General features: G+C 44.3%; 1 protein-coding gene across 1 annotated transcript; it reads right to left on the minus strand.

The window, feature by feature from the left end:
- Nucleotides 1-2,526: 2,526 nt before the first annotated feature.
- On the minus strand, nucleotides 2,527-23,573 carry GGTA1 (glycoprotein alpha-galactosyltransferase 1 (inactive)). The gene is given in 10 exon segments (XM_058445922.1): nucleotides 2,527-2,840; nucleotides 2,843-3,246; nucleotides 7,717-7,794; nucleotides 7,796-7,840; nucleotides 15,625-15,682; nucleotides 15,685-15,740; nucleotides 16,777-16,842; nucleotides 18,811-18,852; nucleotides 23,499-23,519; nucleotides 23,521-23,573. Coding segments are annotated over 10 exon segments (1,137 nt in total).
- Between the last annotated feature and the right edge of the window lie 611 nt (nucleotides 23,574-24,184).

Here is a 24,184-nt window from a genome sequence, read left to right on the forward strand (position 1 = left end):
GACTAATAATCCCCAGATATGGTGATGGCATTGTTTTCTTCCTCTGACCTGATGCCCCACCCTGAACTTTAGGGGCAAGCCTTTCCCTAATGATTCTTTCACTGGCAGTTCATTATTTCAGTGCATTGCTGTGGAAAACTCTATATAAGTATTTGTTGCTTAAAAGTTGGGGAATCCCTTGGACGGGCATGGTGGCTCACGCCTGTAATCCCAGCATTTTGGGAGGCCAAGGCAGGAGGATCACTTACGCCCAGGAGTTTGAGACCAGCCTAGGCAACATAGTGAGACCATATTTCTATAAAAAAGTTTTTTTCTTAATTAGTGGGGCGTGGTGGTGCCTGTAGTCCCAGCTACTCAGGAGGCTGAGGTGAGAGGATCACTTGAGCCTAGGAGGTCGGGGCTACAGTGAACCATGATCACACCACTGAACTCCAGCGTGGGTGACAGAGTGAGACCCTGTCTCAAAAACCAACAAAAATTTGGGAATCCCAAGTCTGTTCTATTTTTGTAATAGTGGACACATTTTCAGAAGGGCATGAGGACTTTTCTGAGTCTGAAAACCTAAAATTCTCTAATTGACAATTTTGCATATCTTTGGGAGGAAATGCACAATCCATGACCAGACCAGAATATACTGAGAAAATAATTTATTTAATTGTAAATTGGGAAATCTTTTTAAAAGTTTAGTAATAACGATTAACAAGATGATGAATTTGTCCACTGGAGATTTAAACTTTAATGAAGTTTTTTAAAAACATCAAGAAATTCCTTTAAAAGTAAACATTAGTCCTTTGCTCCAAACTTTCAGACTAGATCATTTCTTTGGGTCAGGACTTAAAAACCCTTAAGCTCTCCCTACTCCAGACTGAATCCAAGGCAACCTGACTAATAGAGAAGCAGGAGTCTTAACTAATGTGTGATCTACTTTTTCTTTTTCAAAACCCTACTTTTTCCTTTTCAAAGCCCACTAATTCAGGGTTTTTGTTTTGTTTTGTTGGATGTGAGATTTTCTGGCAAGAAATGAAGTAGGAGGCACAGTGAAATGGTCGAGAAAAATCTAAGTTTCATTTTATCAAAGAAGCTCATTGCAGTATACATCAGGCTAGTGCAATGGCTCTTCAAATAAATTGCTTGAAAATGGAAACAAATGACCTAGACTGGAACACAAGCAAAATATAAATATATGTGCATAGGTACATGTTGCCTCCTAACTCCCTTTACATTGATTTGGCTAATTTTAAATAATATGTAGGATTTCACAGCTTCTCTTAGAGAAGGGAATTGAATGTTAAGCTGTTCAGTCACGATAACTAGATCTCCCATTGTTATGGCTCATGCTTCTGTTACAAAATCAATTAACCATTTTGCCAAGTATGTCTAATTGTTACACTTCCATAGTGCAGATGGAGCAGGAGAAAACAAGAGGTTACTTGATGGGAGGGCTGTTTCTCCAGTCTGCTCCTTGATGTCAGCCCTCCAAGTTGGGGTATGATGGGCTGAGGAACCCTGAGGTTTAGACTAGCTAAGTGGTGACCGAGTGTCCTCTGATGAAGCCCACATCCTAGAAATGGAACTGCTTGCAAGCCTCTTCAGTCCACTACAGGCCTTTGCCTTCTCTGACACCATGCACATCTCTTTGCTAAGGATTTGAAGATGCAAGCTGCAGAGTCTGGTAGACTGAATACCACTTAGGCAACACAAGAAACATCTTCCGTTCAAGTCCCTGAACATAGGGTCAACGAGATTGGAAATCACCCACACTTCGTCCCATTCAGTACCTGGTTCTGTGATGTATTTAAGCACTAACTCCATACCCTAAATGCCCTCAGAGTGGCACTGCCCCACAGTGATTGGCTCCTCTCTTCCACTCTCTCTTTGCTATTTCATGGCAAACTCACGTTGAGGCTTTGTTTTGACTTCATGCTGGGCACCTTGGCTCATTCAGGTTCCTTGGGACTCTGATCACGCACCACCATGATATCTACTGGGACACTCCACCAATCTTTCTCACAGAAGCCAAGCAACATCAGATGGGAAAAGGACGGACTACAGATGGCCTGAAGCAATCTGCTATTGAAGCCTTTTGAGGATTGCCAAGGCAAATGATGTCTTTACTGAGAGCTCTGCTGCACAGTAACTCCATGTTGCTTTAGACCCATCAGAAATAGGCAGACATTGAACTCAAGGGACAACCCCTTACAATCATATCTTGCTGCCAAACGCTTCCCTTAGCACCCTTTTCTCCAGATGTTATCTGGCATGTGTAGAGTGTTTCTGGCTTTATCTCTGCCTACGACAAGTTCTTTTTGGTTCAGTTGATAGTATTTTCCCCAAACCCAGAATAGATAAGAAATCACTGGGAATTTATACCTGATTACCCTAGATTCATTCTTCCACATTACAAAGCCCCAAGTTACAAGGAGGAATGGTATGTTTTTGCCATGTTGGTGTTTCATTAGTATTTTTTGACGTTAAAATTAAGTGTTACTTTTCTGAGGAAGTAGCCAGAATACTTCTCTCTCAAATTCAGAAATTTACTGGCACAATTTGAAGCCAGACGTTATTTCTAACCAAATTACACTCTTTTGTCTGCCACGATCGCTTGACAGTTTTAATATCTGAAGGCAGGCCTATATGATAATCCCAGCAGTATTTTAAGGATAAGATTTTAGAGGGTTTGTTGAGAAGGAAATACTTGTTTAGGTGGCTTTCATCATGCCACTCGGCTTCTATGTCATTTTTCTTGTCCAAGAGGATTCCCTTAAAGCACTCCTGGGTGATGTTGAGAACCTGAATGGGTGTTCCTCCAAAAATGGCTGCATGGTAATAAAAATCCCCCGGCCAAATGGAATGTATGCTGCTGACTCTTTCCGCCTCTCCTAGGTAAAGTCATTGGGATCTGCCTTGTACCGCCAGGCCTGTAGCTGAGCCACTGACTGGCCTAGGGTCTCCACCCCAAAATGGTCTTGGAAGACCTGGTCCACATCCATGCAGAAGAGGAAGTTGACCTCGTGTTGGATGTGGGCCAAGATGTGCTCCCCAGTGATCTTCATACGCATTTTGCTGATGTCTTGCCACCTCTTCTCTCGCTTGACCTCAAACACTTTGAAGGAATGCAGAGGACCCAGCTCTATAAACAGCACCTTGGAGACATCATCCACCATGATGTAAAATATGACTTTGTGGCCGACCATGAAGTACCTATTAGCAGATGTTATGAACTCCTCCAATTAATGCTCATTATATCTGAAACAAAGAAGAAAAGCAAAACATTTACCCTCTGGGATTCCTGAAAGAAACCACATGCTGTTATAATCATCTTGTCTATATTTTATGGTTAGTAGGAGAATGATTTCTTCCCACCCCAGGTGTGTTTTCATGTTAGTGTAATACCCTGGCTACTCTCCACCATTCAGTCACTCAGTCCGTGGGGAGCTGGAATGACTTATCTGACTGCCAATTTTGGAAGAGCAACTAGAACTAGACATGCACTACCCTATCCTTTCTCTCCTCTGGCTCTTAGGAGCCAGCCAGTCCAAGAGAGCATGTGTTCTCAACTGCTGTGGGTTTTACAGGAAGCTTAGTACAGGATCTATTCTCACATCCAGAGGCCTGTAGGTGCCTGGATGCTTAAGTCTTTCTAACTTTGGGGGTTAAATATTTAGGAGGCCCAGGGCTTGCAGATATAAGCCACATTCTTCAATGTCAGCTTTAACTATAATGAAGGTAGTATTTACCACCCTCTGCCGGAATTCCTTACCCCTTTGTCCAATTTACCAACTGGTTCAGATTTTGGACAGTCAAAGGTGGTACTAGTTCTTGAGCTCCATTCAAAAGCCCTAACATAAACCCCAATGTTGCTACTGCCAGACGAGATACAAGGGTGATGTGACCCTTGGATCTATTGGGGATGCATTAAGCCGAAACAGCAGCACTCTCTTGTCCTCTGTGATACACAGAATGAGTTATGAGATCTAGATCTGCTTTCATGTTACATAGTTATCCTATGAGCCTCCCACTAGTCACTTAATACACCAATCCATTGTCCACACAGCATCATCCAAAATACTAGTCCATCCAAATACTAGAATGAGCAACTTCTGATTTAACCTTATTTTAACTAGTTTTTCTTTATCTTAAAAAAAGGACTATGTTAGCAGTAAGCCACATTTGGTGGCTGAGTAAACACAGATGAAAAGAGAAGATAAAAAAATTAAAAGAAATTAAAAAAAGGAAAAATAAGGACTTTTTTTTTAGAGAAGTTTTATGTTCACAGAAAAATTGCGCCAAAAGTACAGAGTTCCCATACACCTCCTGCTCCCACATTTGCACAGCCCCACCCCTCCGCTATCAACATCCCTGCACCAGAGTGATACATTTGTTACAATCGATGAAGCTACACTGACATATCACTATCACCCAACATCCATAGTTTACATTAGGGTTCACTCTTGGTGTGGTACATTCTAAGGGTTTAACAAAAGTATAATGACATGTATCCACCATTATAGTATCATACAAAATAGCATCACTGCCCTAAAAATTCTCTGAGCTTTGTTCATTAATCCCTGCCTCCCCGAACAATCCTGAACAATCACGGACCTTTTTACTGTCTCTGTAGTTTTACCTTTTCCAGAATGTCATATAAGCACACAGCATGTAGCCTTTTCAGTGTGGCTTCTTTTACTTAGTAACGTATCTTTTCATGACTTGATAGCTCATTTATTTTTAGCATGGAATAATATTCCATTGTCTGGATGTGACTTAGTTCATTTTTCTATTCACCTACCAAAGGACATCTTGGTTGCTTTCAAGTTTTGTCAATTATGAAGTAAAGCTTCTGTAAATATCCATGTGCAGGTTTTTGTGTAGACATAAGTTTTTAACTCATTTGGGTGAATACCAAGGAGCACGATTGCTGGATCGTGTGGTAAGAGTATATTTAGTTTTGTAAGAAACTGCCAAATTGTCTTCCAAAGTGGCTGTACCATTTTGCATTCCTACCAGCAATGAATAAGTGTTCCTGTTGCTCCCCATCCTTGTCAGCATTTGGTGTTGTCAGTGTTTTGAATTTTGGCCATTCTAGTAGGTATTTAGTGGTATTTTAACTATTTATCTATTCATTTGAAAAGCATTGCATGCCGTCTCCCATTGCCAGGCACGGTGGCTCACGCCTGTAATCCCAGCACTTTGGGAGGCTGAGGCAGGTGGATCACAAGGTCAGGAGTTTGAGACCAGCCTGGCCAATATGATGAAACCCCATCTCTACTAAAAATACAAAAATTAGCTGGGCGTGGTGGCTCGCACCTGTAGTCCCAGCTGCTTGGGAGGCTAAGGCAGGAGAATTGCTGGAACCCGAGGCAGAAGTTGCAGTGAGCTGAGATGGTGCCACTGCACTCCAGCCTAGGCAACAGAGCAAGACTCCATCTCAAAAAAAAAAAGAAGAAAAGAAAAACATTTTATTGGTGTCTTCTGTAAGCCCAAGCTATAGACTATTTGTGAAGCTATGCTATGGAGATTACCAGGAAGAGGAAGAATAAGCCAGATGGCTTAATACAACTTGGCCAAACCCTAAACACATGTGGATTGAATTTAACGTGCTGATCACACTACTGGCCAATCATGCTGTTTTGTGAGTAATAATGAATGGCACTTCTTTTCGCTTTTTGTTGCTGCTTGGATTCCCTTTATTTGTTACCAAAATAAAGTGTGCTTTTAATGTTGGCATGTGGTAATCCAAGGGTTTATAGTATTGATTTTTTAAATGAAGAGAATATATCTGAGGAATATAAAAAGGGACTTCAGTGTGGCTCTGTGGCTAGTGGCCAGGAAATCCTTCAGTATTCTGGGACTTCGAGAAAAATCTATTGTGCCCTAAATCTTGGGAAACAATACTGGGGTGGGGTGAGGTGGGGTTGAGTACAGGAGAGATTAATTGTGAGGTTTCACATTGTTTAGAGATTAAAGCACTGCAGTTGGCTCCATGCATTGTTGCTTGAAAACAAACCAAACATTACACCTCCTAAAAGTACAAATCCACTTGTAAAAATTTATTGCTGCTGAGTACAAACAGTCCTCCCTTGTCTCAGAGCTGAGGGCAGAGTGCTTTCACCACGATGTGCAGTTTACAGTTTAGTTGTGCAGAATTGGAATTGGATGGCTGAAGCCATTGTGGGGCATTGGGCAATGTTTTGTTCTTTTTGGAAACACCAGGATCAAATCAATCTGCAACGTGGCTGGGTTATCCCGTTTTGTGCCAAAGGATTAGGTGAGCTGGGTGGTTCACCTAATCTAATTAGGTGGCTTCCAACCTATATGAGTACAGCTTCTTCTAGTAAACATGTCAAAACTCCACAGTCACCTTTCTGTGTTAGAGAGACCACATAGGTCCCTAGGATCAGCACATTCAGTGACATTAGAACTTGATTGGTATTGTTAATGACAGAACAGTAATAGCTGCTGGGCTCTGGGTTGGGGAAGGTTATCTTTGGAGAACTATCAGATCTTTACAGAGCTCTCTTTTAAGCCCCACCTTGGCAAAGCTCAGATCAACCTGAGCCTTCAACTCTCTTTATACAAGGCAAAGGAATCGACTTTCCATGAAACTTCTTCAGAAGAGATACAGAGGGAAAGGCCCAGAGGGCAGAAAAAAGAAACGGAAAATTGGACTTTTAGTTTTATTTTGAAAAAAAAAGGAAAATCTCCAAAAAAAGCAAAATGGATTATCTTTAATAACTAATATTAGAGCTAGAACTTTCTTTCTTTTCTTTTCCTTTTTTTTTTTTTTTTTGAGACAGTCTCGCTCTGTCACCCAGGGGCGCGATCTCGGCTCACTGCAACCTCCGCCTCCCAGGTTCAAGGGATTCTCCTGCCTCAGCCTCCCAAGTAGCTGAGACTACAGGCATGTGCCACCACGCCCAGCTAATTTTTTGTATTTTTAGTAGAGATGGAGTTTCACCGCGTTAGCTAGGATGGTCTCGATCTCCTGACCTCGTGATCCACCCACCTCGGCCTCCCAAAGTGCTGGGATTACAGGCATGACCCACCGCACCCGGCCTAGAGCTAGAACTTTCAAGTAAGAATAATTGTAGTTTTTCTGCATCATATGTTCTGAACAAGGAAGTTGAAACTGGAGCCTATCCAACCTTTGGAAGAGCAAGCTCTGACCAGCAAATCTTCTAGGGCCAAATCCTCCATGAGAGAAAAAGTAGAAGTGATCTGAGGAACCCATGGAAGAGTGGTCAGCTGTGTTCCAGTGTGGAAAGCCACTGTGCTTAGGTCACTCTGCACCTAGAACCTGCTATAAATCTCTCTGTAGTTGGTCCCGGGCCGTAGAGCATAGGAAAAAGAATGATGCACTCTGGGCTGTCTAGCAGCTAGCACTTGTGGAATTTCTAAAGGAAGCCATGGTGGTCAGGGAGGAGGTGGTTGTGGGTATGCTGTTGATCCTGGGCTTGGTGGGTGGAGCAGACATGTTTTCCTGCAACCCAAGGCCCTCATTTTGAGGTAGGAATGAGTGGACTTACCTACTATTATTTTGTTCTCAGCATTTTAGGGCCTCAGCAGAAAGGAGACTGTACCAGTTCCACGAAAACGCTCTCCTATCTAATAAATCAAAAAATCATGGCTGGCCTCCATCAGTTCAGGAGTCTCCACACAAATGTTTTGACAGTGGAACAAGAAACAGTCAAGGACAGTTTTATCAGTGACACCTACCTTCCAATAGCAAAAACCATCAGCTCCACGGTAATTTTCTGTTTGGCATAATAATTTCCTAGGATGGCTTTTTTGTACAACCGGCGCCTTCCATCTGGTCACTGTCACAACCTCTGGGTGTTTCCTGGTGATAAAACATAGAGTTCTCTGAGTCAGGGCAGCTTTGCCATTGTGGGGCAGAGACTGTCCAACGATAAGGGGGGTCAGCTATGATCTGCAGGGACTGTCCTTGAATCCTGACTGTAGCCTAACCCCAAACACTTGGCTGGGAGGTGTGCCATTTGCAGGGGTAGCATCTTCTGGGTGAGGAAGAGGAGGCTTTGGCTCAGGTGCCTCTGAGGGCTTTTTTTTTTTTTTTTTCTAAGACAGATCCCACTCTGTCACCCAGGCTGGAGTGCACTGGCGGGATCTTGGCTCACTGTAGTCTCTGCCTCCTAGGTTCAAGTGATCCTCCTGCCTCAGCCTCTCAAGTAGCTGGGATTATAAGCGTGCCCCACCACGCCTGGCTAATTTTTGTATTTTTAGTAGTGATGGGGTTTCACCATGTTGGCCAGGCTGCTCTTGAACTCCTGACCTCAGGTGATCCACCAGCCTCAGCCTCCCAAAGTGCCAGGATTACAGGTGTGAGCCACTGCGCCCAACCCTCTGAGGGCTATTTTGGGGGGCCCTTATGAGGCTCTTATCTCTACATCTCATACCTTCTTACCTCTTCTACTTTATTTTTTCTCTTCCTACTTCTAAATCCCTTTCCCTACTTTCCCAGCCCCTTCCTAGGCTACTAGTCGCACCTTTGGGTGTTATTTATCCCTGTGGATGTCATCTGATCCTAAGGAGATCCTAAGCCTTGATACAGGCGGATGAGAGAGTGACATTAGATTCAAAAGAGAAAAAGCTGTTTCCATTTGCCTTTTGCTAGAAGAGATATCTGGGTGGGAACCTGGTCATTGGCCAAAAAGGGCCCCAGATTAAAGGGATTCTGATGTTACTGCTCACTTTACAAACAAGGAGACAAAGGCGCCAGAAAGGAAGGCACTTGACAGAGGCCCAGCAAGGCCAAGACTGGAGCCTAGGTTTCTGGCAAGGACCTTCTCCTTAGACCAGGAGCCTCTTTACTAGGAACACAAAAGGGGTGAGAGGGAGGGCGCTTTGCTGTGCTCAGAGAGCTTGAACGGGACTTGGCAAGGCCAACACAAACACAGGAAGCTATAACAAAGCACAAAACCCTGAAGCCCTGAAGGGTAAATGCAGAAAGCACAGAGCCGCAGGGGCCCCAGCATGAGAGTGGAGCTCCAGGCAGGGGGAGGCTCTGACTCCCTATTGGCGCAGGAGGTGGCTGCATTTTCCCCATTGGGAAGCAGAGACTGGCACAGGGTCATTTAGATTCAAACCCCAGTATGGGCCTGGCACCCTGCTTGGCATTTGCTTCTACTTTACTGGATTCACTGTGGGCAGCATCTTGGTTCAACCCCAGGAAGGCAAGTGACTGGGGCAAAGTCCTGGTGATCCCTGCTGGCTGCACTGCTGTGGCCCTGGTGAGGCTGTCAGGGAGAGGTTAGCAAATAACTTGAGCCCGCACGGCCAGTGGAGGCCTGGGTTTTCACAGAACCGCCCTACCCATCAGCAAAGTTGGGTTTTTCCCACAGCGAGGCTGATGAGTACAGCTGGGTCATCCCCTGCCTCATCCCAGCCTCAGAGTGGAAAAGGGGCCTCAGTAGACTCTCCTCTCAGGCCTCCGGTCCCTTGTCCCCAAATGCTGCACCCTGTAGTTCTTGAGGTGACTCTGCCCTCCCACCCCAGCCGCAGGCCTCACATCTGGTCTCCTTCCCAGATTCCACCACAGCTGGAACTGGCCTGCTTCCTACATTTCATCCCTAACGCTGAAATTGCTCCAGGTTTGTCCAGATGGCAGACAGGTGAAACACTTTCAGGGTGCTCTCCTGGTTCACCTCATCTTGTCTGGAGTCTCAAACTCTAAGACTTAGCTCTGCCCTCAGCACCCCAGGTACGCCTGCTGCATGGAAGACACAGTTGCCCTTGGTTTCCTTCAATCATGAAAGAAGCTACTGTGCACTCTGCACCAATCTGTGCCAGGCACCCACCACATACACTTTCTCATTTAGTCTCTGCAACAGCCCTGCAATGTATCATGTTCATGGTCCAGGTAAGAAAACCAAGTCTCAGAGCAGCTTACTATCTTGTCCAAGGCCAAACATCTGGTCACTAATGATGCCAGCTAACACACACTGAGCAATTCCTTTGGGACCAAGCACTGTGCAAAGGGCTCACCCTTCTGAGGTAGGTGCTATTTTGATTCCCATTTTATCAGTGAAGAAAATAGCACAGAGAAGTCAAACAACTTGCCTGAGATTGCACAGCTAGTAGGGGTTAAAGCCGGGATTGAAACAAGATCATCTGACTCTGGAGTCCATGCTCTGAGCTGAACTACCACGTACACTATTTCTTATATGCCTTTTCTTTCCTCTGCTGATGAAGTTGGGGTTAAAACCCAGGTTTGTCCAGATCTAAAGGTAACCCTATTTCCACTTAAAAAATAAGCCGGGCGCGGTGGCTCATGCCTGTAATCCCAGCACTTTAGGAGGCCAAGGCAGGTGGATCATTTGAGATCAGGAGTTCAAGACCAGCCTAGCCAACATGGTGAAACCCTGTCTCTACTAAAAAAATACAAAATTAGCCAGGCGTGGTGGTGCACACCTGTAATCCCAGCTACTTGGGAGGTTGAGGCAGGAGAATTGCTTGAACTCAGGAGGCAGAGGTTGCAGTGAGCCAAAATCGTGCCACTGCACTCCAGCCAGGGCAACAAGAGTGGAACTCCATCTCGAAATAAAGAAAGAAAGAAACAAAATAAAATAAAAAGTAACCATTTTTATTTGCATTGGCATTTTTGTCAATTCAGACTGAGAAATGATGAGCCTTTTTTGTTGTTCTTTTTAGTAGCTTGCATGGTGCTTTTAGTTCTATAAAACTCCCATCTTTGTTGAATGACGAGATTGCAAACCAGAAACCAAAAACCAAAAAACACCCACATAGCTATCTTATACTTCTGTAACCATTTCTGAACTTAGAACTCTCTTATTCGTTACACCTCATTCATTGCATCTTAGTTTTAGCTTGTCAAAGATCTTTTAGTAGCTCTAACATAGCCCACTAGCTAAGTCTTATAACTGTGTATAAGCTGGACAGTTGGTAATATTATTTTTAAAAAAGGAAAAGGAGGAATAGGTATACTTATTTAATACTTATTGTGCACCAGAGGCTAAGTGCTTGACTTTCATTCTCTCATTTGATCTTCATGACCATTCTATGAAGTGGGTGATATCATCATTCCCATTTTGCAGATAAAGTGGAGGGTAGGAAAGAAGGAGAAGGGTATGGAGCCTTTTGCCATTTAATTTATATAAAAGACCCAAATGGGGTGCCTGATCCCCCGACCCACATTTCCCAGTTCCCTGCTCTATACCAGGTCATCCTGCTAAGCACTGAGATGGGAGAAATGAGACCCAGTCCTTCCCCTTGAGAATCTCGCAGTCCCAACAGGTGGTCCGCCTGTTACACACTCCTCAACCGCATGATCACTCAGTCCAGGTCTTCTAGAAGGAATGAGTCAGAAAACCAGAGTCCAGTTTAGTTATTTGGATTCCTTCAAGCCGGAAGAAAAAGTAGCAACATTAAAAATTAATGTTGAATTAAAAATTAAAATATTCTATTTCCCAGCTGTTAATTATTTGATTCCACTGACAATTCCAACAGGTCAGTGACCCTGACTACAAAGCCACACAACAGCCTGAAAATGCAGGCAGCTGGGGAGAGGGGGGCAGAGGGAGAATGAGATCAAGATCAGCTTCCTGGATGAACTGCTGCATCAAGGAGTCTTAGTCATCAAAACCCACAAAACCCCCCAAAAAAGAAGTGACGGAGGGCAGCTCACACATGTGAAAAGCTAGTCTTTGATAATGGCAACTGCCAGAGAAGTCCAAGATCACAAAGATGGGGCACAAAAAAGAAAGGAAAAAGTGCCAGGAAAGAGCTGCTCAGATGCTTTCCTTCCACATGGACATGCAACGGTGTGACGCCAGTGTGAGGAGTTCCACAAAAGCTTCCCCCAAAATAAAAGGGCCCCCTAACCAAATCACACACCTCCCTAGGTTATTGACAGCTTTTAAATTTTATATATTTATTTATGGCACATTTTGGTACCCAAGGGGTGGGTAGAAGAAGAGTTAAAATTCTTTTTTTTTTTTTTTCAGACGGAGTTTCGCTCTTGTTGCCCAGACTGGAGCGCTGGAGTGCAATGGCGCAATCTTGGCTCACTGCAACCTCTGCCTCCCGGGTTCAAGTGATTCTCCTGCCTCAGCCTCGTGAGTAGCTGGGATTACAGGCATGGGTCACCACACCTGGCTAATTTTGTATTTTTAGTAGAGACTGGGTTTTGCATATTGGTCAGGCTGGTCTTGAACTCCTGACCTCAGGTGATCCACCCACCTCGGCCTCCCGAAGTGCTGGGATTACAGGCATGAGCTACCATGCCCAGCCGGAAGCATTAAAATTCTATGAATCATGGAGTAGGTTAAAAAAAGATGTGGAATACAGGCGATCCTCCCACCTTAGCCTCCTGAGTAGCTGGGACTACAGGCATGCGCCACTGCATCTAGCTAATTTTTTATTTTTTTGAAGAGACAGGGCTTCACTAAGTTGCCCAGGCTAGTCTTGAACTTCTGGACACAAGCGATCCTCCTGCCTCAGCCTCCCAAAGTGCTGGAATTACAGGCATGAGCCACTGCGTCCAACACAATCATTATTGACTGAATTCCCTCTAAGCAACAGCAGGCTGGCTAGACAAGGACGCAGAGAAAAGCTGATGGCAACATGAACAGGGTTGGCATGGCGGCTGTCGAGTGGAGAGAAGGGGATGAAGTGGAAAGGATTTCGGAGGAGGAATTGACAGAACATGCTAATGAATTAGACTGTGAGGTAGACAGAGGAAAAGGTCTCCCAGACTGTGTGTCTTGAGCCATTTACTGGGATGGGAAATGAGGAGAACAAGGGTGGGGTGAAATTGAGAAATCCATTCTGGCCATGTGAGACATGCAGAGATGTCAGGCAGGCAGGTAGACACAAGTCACAGCTCAAAGGCAAAATCTGGGCTAAAGATTTAAATGTAGGATGGTATCTAATCTCACTAATGGTACCTAATGCCATGAAAATGGATGAGAGCACATTGGAAAACGGTGTATAAGCTGGGCGTGGTGGCTCACGCCTGTAATCCCAGCACTTTGGGAGGCTGAGGCAGGCAGATCACCAGGTCAGGAGATTGAGACCATCCTGGCTAACACAATGAAACCCCATCTCTACTAAAAATACAAAAAACTTAGCCGGGCGCAGTGGTGGGTACCTGTAGTCCCAGCTACTTGGGAGGCTGAGGCAGGAGAATGGCATGAACCCGGGAGGCAGAGCTTGCAGTGAGCCGAGATCGCGCCACTGCACTCCAGCCTGGGCGACAAAGTGAGACTCCATCTCAAAAAAAAAAGTATATAAAGAACAGAGAAGAGGATGCTGGACTTAGCTCCTATAAACTCTAATCCCTGACAGCTGGGAAGAGTGAGCTGCCTCTCTAGGGAGATGGTCACAAATGAGGATGTGGTGTCATGGAAGCAAAGTGACATTGATATGGAAATATGCACAATATACTGTGGTTTTAGGTAGTTTACAGAAAAGGATACTTTTTTTTTTTTTTTTTTGAGGCAGAGTTTCGCTTTGTTGCCCAGGCTGGAGTGCAGTGGCATGATCTTGGCTCACTGCAACCTCTGCCTCCTGGGTTTAAGCAATTCTCATGCCTCAGCCTCCTGAGTAACTGAGATTACAGGCGCCCACAACCACTCCCAGCTGATTTTTTGTTTTGCAATAGAGATGGGGTTTCACCATATTGCCCAGGCTGGTCTTGAACACCTGAGCTCAGGCAATCCACCTGTCTCGGCCTCCCAAAGTGCTAAGATTACAGGCGTGAGCCAAAAAGGATACATTTATACAAAGTGTATTTATTTGTTCATCCATTCCTTCATCTAATCATTCATTTATGCAAGAAATATACTTAGATGCCCTGAGAAGACTTAAATTTGGTGCCACTTCAAACCAACATTCTTTAAATAATCTGCTTGTGTCCAGAAGCAGTGGCTCATGCCTGTAATCCTAGCACTTTGGGAGGCCGAGGCAGGGGACCACTTGAAACCAGGAGTTCAAGACCAGCCTGGGCAACATGGCAAGACCCCGTCTCTGCAAAAAATACAAAAATTGGCCAGGCCTGGTGGCACATGCCTGTAGTCCCAGCTGCTTGGGAGGCTGAGGTGGGAGGATCGCTTAAGCCTGGGTGGTGGAGGCTACAGTGAGCCATGATTGTGCCACTGCACTCCAGCCTGGTGGCAGAATGAGGTCCTGTCTCAAATAAATAAATAAATAAAGGATAAGATAAGATATATTAAAAATAAATATCTGCTCCCTATTCATCTGGAGATGAAGCCATGCAAGGGGAAGAGTGAAGAGGGTGAAAGCTGGTGACTGTGGTCTGTCCCTCCTCTCTGCCCCCAATCATTCAGCCCCAGCCCCACCTCCCAAGTCCTGCTCAGCAAAGCACAAGTGCCACAGTAAAATTGCCCCATTCTCCTTAGAAGGGCCTTTGGGGACCATCTCTGGCCCATCTAGCCTGTCCCTGGGGGAGTCTCATTCCCCCATCTAAGGGGCTTTATCAAAGCAACAGTGCTTCCATCTTCTCACATTTCTATGAGTGGTTTAGCATTTCAGAGATGCCTACCCTGTTGTGCAGATCATCAAATGACATATGGGAAGCCAAAATTCCCATCCCTCCACACTGGCATGGATCCATTATCCCCAAACAATAAGAGAACTTGCCAGAACATATTCAGTCTTTCCAGAGCCCAAGCTCCTTCACAATGGGATAGATGCTATTTTCAGGCTGGGCATGGTGGCTCACACCTGTAATCCCAGCACTTTGGGAGGCCAAGGTGGGAGGCTCACTTAAGCCCAGGAGTTCAAGAGCAACCTGGACAACATAGTAAGACCCTGTCTCTACAAAAGAATTAAAAATTAGCTGGCCGTGGTGGTGCACACCAAGCCTCCTTACTCAGGAGGCTAAGCCTGGGAGGTCAAGGCTGCAGTGAGCCACGATTGCACCACTGCGCTCCAGCCTGGGTGACAGAGCAAGACCCCGTCTCAAAATGAATGAAAATTAAAAATTAAATTAAAAAAAATGATGCCATTCTCTCCTGATTACTCTGATGATACCTCATTGCACATCTCCAGCACATACCATATGCCAAGCTCAGGAGCACCCTGTGACTCTGTCCAGATGTCCCATAAGCACCTGCATCCACATGCATTCCTAATGGAGGTCCCCACCTCCCCCAGCTCTGAGGCCTGTGTCTCCTCCAGTCCCTTTTCTGGCCAATGGCACCGCCACCCACCAGTCTCTCAGGTCTCAAAGTCACCCTGGACAGCTTCCATGTCCTCATTCCCAGAACCACATCCTTCCGGTTGATCCTGCCTCCTACCAATCCAGGCAAATAATAGTTTTACAGTAACGACCCCATAAGACCATGAACTTCTCAAATACGACCATGTTGATTGATTTCTCCTGTCTCCTCTCCCTAACACAATGCCTAGCACAGTGTTTTTGACCATAACTCACAGTGAGAAATATACTTTACATTACAATCAAATAGATGCACATATACATATGTCTACTGTTAAAGGTCTAATATGCTAAGGCTCTTTCTCCCAAATCAGGAGTGTTTTCAATGGCCCTGTTGCCTCCACTATCACACCACCCCCTGCAGGGCCATGGATTTGCTGCACAGGGAGTGAGGCCACTTTTCTTACTTTGGATTAAACCAGTCCCGTAGCCGAAGCTCTGTTGTGTCATTTTCCTTTCTTTGGTCTCCTGTCTTCCTTTTTCTTTGTCTATGCCTTCTTCCCCTTGTTGATAATTGTGGATCCTAAGCACAAAGGGAAAGTAAACCAGGTAAGGCAGGGAAGGAGACTGTGGTGGTCAGAGAACTGGTGAATATCTTGTGGAAATGTGTTCCAAGGCAGATTATGCATGCACTAAGTGAACTGACCAGAAAAAGGCTCTAGGCGCTAAGCTTTATTCACAAAGACATATTTTTGATGAAAAGATGGAGTACTCAACTCATTACCCTTCCAAGTCAGCACAGTTAACAATTTAATGACCCAGCAACCCTCAGGTTATTTCAGGGGGGGTGAGGGAAACTTGATAAGACAATTCTTCTAAGAACATTTTAGTTTATGATTGTCTTTCCTGCAATCTAAACTTTAGCCCAGGCCAGGCATGGTGGCTCATGCCTATAATCTCAGCAATTTGGGAGGCCAAGGTGGGCAGATCACCTGTCAGGAGTCAGAGACCAGCCTGGCCAACATGATGAAACCCTGTCTCTACTAAAAATACAAAAATTAGCCAGGTGTGGTGGCGGGCACCTGTAATCCCCAGCTACTTGGGAGGCTGAGGCAGGAGGATCACTTGAACCCAGGAGGTGGAGGTTGTAGTGAGCTGAGACCACGCCATTGCACTCCAGCCTGGGCAATAAGAGCAAAACTCCATCTCAAAAAATAAAAATAAATAAATAAACTTCAGCCCAAGCCTCAGCCCCCAAGTTAACTGAAACAAAACAAAACAAAACAAAAAACTTATTTATCTGGATGTGTTAGTGCATGCCTGTAGTCTAGCTACTCGGGAGGCTGAGGCGGGAGGATCACTTGAGCCCAGGAGTTTGAAGCTGCAGTGAGCTATGTTTGCACCACTGCACTCCAGCGTGAGTGACAGCGAGACCCTGTCTCAAAAACAAAACCAACCCTCAAATGTCCTAGTCCCACTCACAAAATATTCTTCATATAATTTCAATAAGCAAGAAAGATGAGTGACTGAGAAGGTCATGAACATGAAACCATTGTGTGTGGACCCTCTGCAAGCACCAGGTGGATGGGCAAACACTGACGGCTGTCTGATCGCCTTACCCATTGTTAAACCAGCTCAGAAACCACCAGCCCTTCTGAGCACTGCTGTCATCAACTTCTGGGTTTCTAAGAAATGAAAAAGGTTACAAATATTTTTACAAAATGTGGTGTCCCCAAACTTAGGGTTTCCAAATTCTTTCTATAGCCATTACTTTAAAAAAATAAAAAAACTTAAAATGCCAATTTATAAAACAGACAGAAATGAGACACTCTAGCTGAACGAGAGAGAACAGACCTGAAGCTCCCTCAATCTCTCCTCCCTTGGGTAGCCCCCAGCCCTCAGCTCATCCTGGGGGCCCTAGAGGAAGAGAAGGGAAAAAGGGGCTGGAGTGGGGGTGGTATTAATGCATAAACCTGAGTTCTAGATCTGCCACTTACTGGCTGTGTGACTGTGATAGGACATTTTCCCTCTCTGAATTTTGACATTCTCCTCCAAAAAGTATAGTTAATAATACTAATAACAGACCTACCATGAAGGTAATTTTGAAGACTGAATGAAATAGCATACATAAAAGAGCTTTATGAGTTGAAAATGACTGTAACAAGTTATAGGCTTCATGAAAAACCAATGCATGTTTCCATGTTTCTTTAGCTAAAACCAGCAGAATTCAGATTGTTGTAAAAGTCTAGAGAAAAATTCGGGTTGCCCAAAGGTTAGCAGTAACAGCCTCAGGAAATCTGAGGGTGGCTGAGCAAGAAGTTCAGGAAACTACTTAGAAGCCACGGTAGCCACCCATTTGAGAAAGTTTCCACGCTCTCATTCATTGTGAAAGTCTCTTCAACGTGGGGGGTCAGGCACGGTGGCTCACGCCTGTAATCCCAATACTTTGGGAGGCTAAGGCCAGCTGGTCACCTGAGGTCAGGTGTTCAAGACCAGCCTGGCCAACACAGTGAAACCCCATCTCTACTAAAAATACAAAAAATTAGCCGGGCGTGGTGGCAGGTGCCTGTAATCCCAGCTACTCAGGAGGCAGAGGCGGGAGTATTGCTTGAACCCAGGAGAAGGAGGTTGCCGTGAGCCAAGATGGCACCACTGCACTCCAGCCTGGGCGAAAGAGCAAGACTCCGTCTCAGAAAATTAAACAAAAATAAAAAGAAAAGAAAGAAAAGAAAAGGTGGGGGCCTTCTGGAGGATGGGGAAAGAGGAAAGTCCAATAGACAAATACGGTGGTGAGGTAACTCATGAACAGACATAATATTATGAAACCTGTTTTAAAGCCTATTAACTCTTGGAAGTGTTTGAGATGGCTTCCAATACATAGGTACAATAAACAGAAAAACAACACAAGAATAAAAAACACAAGAGAGAACAGAAAGAAGTACATTGATTTAGTCACCCAGGTATATATTTTCACATGACCTCAGTCATCCCAAAGAAAAGTTTCACCTTTACTTTCATTTCAGAACTGAGATACTGGATGGGTGGATTTCAGCAAATTTCCAAGGTCACATGACATGTGGGCATAAAAGCCAGGATTTCACACCAGGGGATAAATTATATCAGAAATGAAGGCTGGGGTAAGTACAAGCAGTTAAGTGCAATACTTTGCTCTGAGCTTTCTGACAACCAACCCAACCATTGGAAATATAAAGGTTTAGATGGCTCTTATTTTCTTTTCAAAAAATAAGAAAAGAAAATTTTAATGATACACACTAGTTTCTCAAGCGGCTCAAATTTTTTTCCTGATGTTTATTCTTAGAGCAATTTCTTGCATGGGTCTTTATATAACATTTAAAGGGCAGAATAATAGACAATATCTCTCCAGATACTTTCTATCAGCAAGACAGGAATGTTCCCCAAATGACACTACTTAAGAGAACTTTGAGGAGAACTGAGGGCAAGATACAACCCATGGTTCTATACAGATAAGTCTACGGAAGCTGCAGAAATAACATTCCAGATCCCCAGGGATCCACCCACCCATCACTCCGACTTTGGCCGAACACCATGTCTGGTTGCCATGTGAAGAACAGACTGTAGGGGGTGCCAGAGTGGCTGTGGGAAACATCCCCTAGAAATCTAGAATTCAAAGCACTTATTTTGAGTGATATATCCACAAGAAAGAGCCTTCTGGGCTAAAAGCAAAAGAGAAATAAAAACATATCGTGTTACTTCTAATTCTGAGAAAGACGATTTTGTAACCATTATCACTGAGCCCGGGGCTGAGCTAAGAGCCTGGGTTTTAGCTGCTTCCCGGTTTCTACCTTTGAGACATAACCAATGACATCAGGAGGCTGGAAATTTCCACGTCAGGATCTCAAGGGGAGACGTTTTCTGCAAAATCTCAAATTGTGTGTTTGTGTGTGTGTGTATTGTAGAAACAGGGTTTTGTCATGTTGCCCAGGCTGGTCTCAAACTCCTGAGCTCAAGAGATCCACCCCCGTTGGCCTCCCAAAGTGCTGGGATTACAGGTGTGAGTCACCACGCCTGGCCTCAAATTCTGTTTTGTTTTTTTTGTTTGTTTGTTTTTTAAAAAAGAAGACAGCTCTCCATTGCAGAGATGGGTCCTCTCCTACCACCTACTCAGGTGCCTGGTGATGACGAAGGCCCTGAAAGGATGGAAATGCCGTGGCCCAGACATCCTTCCCCCAGGATTTATCTTCCTCCAGAGAAAAAAGCATCAACTGCAGAGCCTAATGCCATGGCCAACTCAGAGTCTTCTGTAGAACAGCCCCAAAAAGCATTTCTTTAACTAATGAAGGCAGTGAGACTCTTAAGCCCCTACAAGTGCTGCAGCCTAGCACTCAGAACCCTACCTGGCACTCAGGCCATGGATTTATAGATTCAGGTTCACCGACTTTTCATATCTCCTCAACAACCCTTCTCCTTACCCTCCTCTCCAGAATCCTTCAACAGCACAATGATCATAGCAATATCCACATTGCAGTGGCTTTTAAACATGTATTCATGCTTTAAGCCTCCACTCAAATGCCATATTTTCAATGCCTTGCTTGGTATGATCCTAGCACAGTGCCTGGTACTGTCTGATCGCCTTATCTATTGTTAAACCAGCTCAGAAACCACCAGCCCTTCTGAGCACTGCTGTCATCAACTTCTGGGTTTCTAAGAAATGAAAAAAGTTACAAATATTGAGTAGTGGATACCCAATAAATATTTGTGAATGAATGCAGAACAGTGGATCCTCCTCCAAGCCAAACATAATTTTTGCCTCCTTGAACTTTTTTTTTTTTTTTTTGAGACAGAGTCTCGCTCTGTGGCCCAGGCTAGAGTGCAGTGGCACGATCTCAGCTCACAGCAACCTCTGCCTCCTGGGTTCAAGCAATTCTCCTGCCTCAGCCTCCTGAGTAGCTGGGGCTATAGGCACACACCACCATGCCTGGCTAATTTTTGTATTTTTAGTAGAGACGGGGTTTCACCATGTTGGTCAGGCTGATCTCGAACTCCTGACTTCAAGTGATGTGCCTGCCTCAGCCTTCCAAAGTACTGAGACTCCATCTCAAATAAAAACAAAAACAAAAACAAAACAAAAAGAATCGGAGGTAATGCATAGCAAGGGTCCTGGCACATGCCCTCAATAACTACTTATTGGCACATGCCCTCAATAAGTAGCTCTTATCATGATCACCACCATCATGAATATTTCATCATAATTTTGAAGGCTTCCTCTATTTCTCTAAAATTCGAAGATTATTTTTTCATCCAGCCTGAAATCAAATGCTATCCCAGATGATATTCTTTCAATACGCTTTACTGTCAATTCTTCTATTTACTAATTGGTTGACATGTTTGAGTTAGTTATTTTTAATCCATTTTAGCTTAGTGCTGCCTACCTGTGTAAGGTTTGTGTCCGCAGCTCACCTCAAGCTATTATGTGGCCAATTCGTAAAGTGGCAAAAAAAACAAAAACAAAAAAGAACTCCTCCCCTTGAAGTTTCTTGCAGATGTTCAAGTGGATTCTGCACATCAGAGGATGTTGTGGCCAGAGTCCAGGTGCCAGACGATTAGCCTGAAGAGCAGCCAGAACCTGCTCTGGCTACCATGCAGAGAGAGGGTGCCCAGAAAGTAACCCTCTTTCTGAGAGGCTGGTGTATACATGCACGTTTGAGCCTTTGGCTCAGTTATGCACGTACAACTCTGGCTACAATTCCAAACACCAAAGTTATTTAATCAAGTGTTCAAACTCAGAGCTTGAAGGTTATCCAAGCAGACATTCCAACTCCAGGCAGGAACCCCAAAGGGTACTTGTTCTTCTGTTGGACTCTTCCAACTGCTAGAGCTCTTCTATTTGCCAAAATCTCCTTTCTTGTTCTGCCCTCTGGAACAGATCATGATGATGATGACTGTTATGAAGTGAATGTTGTATCTCTTCAAAATTCATGTGTGGAGGCCCTGCTCTTAGTGTGATGATATTTGGAGGTGGGGCTTTTGGGACATAATTAGGTTTAGATGAGGTCATGGGAGTAGGACCCCCATGAAGGAATTAGTGTCCTTACAAGAAGAGGGAGAGGCAGTAGCTTACTTGCTCTCCATCACATGTGGATACAGGGAGGAGGTGGCCATCTGCCAGCCAGGAAGAGCCCTCACTGGGGATCTTGGACTCCCCAGCCTCTAGAACAGACAGAATTAAATTCCTGTTGCTTAAACCACCTTGTGGTACCTTGTTGTAGTGACCTGAACTAAAATGATGATGAGGAAGAGGAGGAGGAGGATGACAGCTAGCATTTATTAGTGTTTATTAAGCCCTAGGCATTGCTTCCCAGTGCTTTATTCACAATAACTTATTTAATTCTCCCAACAACCCTATGAGGCGGGTACTGTTATAATCCCTCCCCCAACTTTTTTTTTGAGACAGCGCCTCACTCTGTCACCCAGGCTGGAGTGCAGTGGCAGGACCACAGCTCACTGCAGCCTCAACCCCCCCAGGCTCAAGTGATCCTCCCACCTCAGCCTCCTGAGTAGCTGAGACTACAGGTGTGCACCACCATGCCTGGCTAATTTTTAATTTTGTTTTTGTAGAGACAGGGTCTTGCTATTTTGCCAGGGCTGGTCTTGAACTCCTGGGTTCAAGCAATCTGTGTCCTCTTTGGCCTCCCAAAGTGTTGGGATTACAGGTGTGATCACCATGCCCAGCCTATTATCTCCAATTTTTAAAGATAGGGAAACTAAACAAGAGCAGAGTGGCTGAGTAACTTGCCCAAGGGGCAGCCTAGCTCTAGAGTCTGAGTGGGAAACGTCCTCAGCCCTCAGTTGCCTAAAGAGTTCCAGGGTCCCCACACCAAACTCTGAGTCATCTCTTCTTTGAACTAAATCCCCTCAGTTTTCTCAATTCAAAAGACCTAGTTTCCAGACCCTTTTAACTTGATCACACTCTAGTTTGCCATGTTTTTCTTAAAATGAGTTGTGCAGAATGAAACAAAGCAACATTCCAGAAGTGGTTACATCTGTGCAGCACCGCAGGGACTAATGGCTCCAGCATTCGGAGATTTCTTCTGCTACTGATGCATCTAAAGGCACAGTTCCATTTTTAGTAACCAGGACAGTCCTCCTAGCTCATCAAATCTTAGAATTTAAGAATCAAAAGAGGCCGGGCACAGTGGCTCACGCCTGTAATCCCAGCACTTTGGGAGGCTGAGGCGGGTGGATCATTTGAGGTCAGGAGTTCGAGACCAGCCTGGCCAACATGATGAAGCCCTGTCTCCACTAAAAATACAAAAATTAGCTGGGCGTGGTGGCATACGCCTGTAGTCCCAGCTACTCAGGAGGCTGAGGCAGGAGAATTGCTTGAACCTGGAAGGCAGAGATTGCAGTGAGCCGATATGGCGCCACTATATGCCAGCCTAGGTGACAGAGAGAGACTCTGTCTCAAAAAAAAAAAAAAAAAAAAATCAAAGGAGATATTTGAATGTTAATCCATGCCATCTTGAACTTGGGGGCCACTGAAACACTCCACTATGAAAATATTAATGGTACCAAAATAGCTCTGTACAACTTAATTGTACAGTAGATTTTTTGAACCTTAAGGCTGAGCTTTTCCAGTCTTTTGAGTCAAAGGCATCAGGCATTTCTGTGGCTGCTTGTGAACACTGCTGTCAGAAGCCTCTCCAGCTGGAATCTCCAAGGCATTGTAGTTTCAAAAGGCACAGAGGCAGCTCATGTATTTGGGGTGAATCCATAGATGAATCTGAAAACTTAGAAATGCTTAACTCATTTTGCTTTTCAAAGTTAAACACACACACACACACACACTCTCTCTCTCTCTCTCTCTCACTCTCTCAAAGATTTTAGCCAGGCACAAATGAATCACCAGGAATTCAGCATGTATTTTGCAGCAGAAGTCAACAACTGAAGTTACTCCTTTAAACTCTGCAAATATTTCAGGATTTCAAAATTCAGGGTGGATTTCTCATGGAATTCCTGTCGGAAATTTCTTAAGGTAATTTCCGTATTTGATCATACAAGTTATTTAAAATTACATTGGGCTTAATTTGATCTCATTTTCTCTGGATCTAGCCTACTGTTACAAAAATTATGATATTAGGAACAAGGCAGGAAGGAAGATAAGTAGTTAGCCAGAAGTCATTTGGGAGAGCTAATGATTTTAAAGACAGTCCAGAATTAGGGATTCAGGAAGGGTGGAATCCCTTATTTATGGTTTTAGTTAATCCTAATTTCAATTCAACCTGGCAACTCGGATGATACTAGTAGGTTAGAATCATAGCAGTATTTTCATCCACATCACTTCATCATGTTTCATAATTGCCTGTTGATATATTCCCAAAACGATCACAGTTGAGACAACCAGCGTTGACAGAATTACTTTTCCTTTGACATTCATTATTTTCTCCTGGGAAAAAAGAAGAGGGGAGAAAAAAAGAACAGATTAAATAAATGAACTTCAGAGTGAGATGTGGTTTTTAAAAAATGATTTTACCTAATTCTTTTTTTCAATTATTATTATACTTTAAGTTCTGGGATACATGTGCAGAACGTGCAGGTTTGTTACATAGGTATACATGTGCCATAGTGGTGCACCCAGCAACCATCATCTACATTAGGTATTTCTCCTAATGATATCCCTCCCCTAGCCCCCGACCCCCTGACAGGCCCCGGTGTGTGATGTTCTCCTCCCTGTGTCCCTGTGTTCTCATTGTTCAACTCCCATTTATGAGTGAGAACATGCAGTGTTTGGTTTTCTGTTCCTGTGTTAGTTTGCTGAGAATGATGGTTTCCAGCTTCATCCATGTCCCAGCAAAGGACATGAACTCATCTTTTTTTATGGCTGCATAGTATTCTATGGTGTATATGTGCCACATTTTCTTTATCCAGTCTATCATTGATGGGCATTTGGGTTGGTTCCAAGTCTTTGCTATTGTGAATAGTGCTGCAATAAACATATGTGTGCATGTATCTTTATAGAATTATTTATAATCCTTTGGGTATATACCC

The sequence above is a fragment of the Hylobates moloch genome, unplaced genomic scaffold, assembly GCF_009828535.3.
Source record: "Hylobates moloch isolate HMO894 unplaced genomic scaffold, HMol_V3 SCAFFOLD_10, whole genome shotgun sequence".
In the NCBI taxonomy this organism is placed as follows: domain Eukaryota; kingdom Metazoa; phylum Chordata; class Mammalia; order Primates; family Hylobatidae; genus Hylobates; species Hylobates moloch.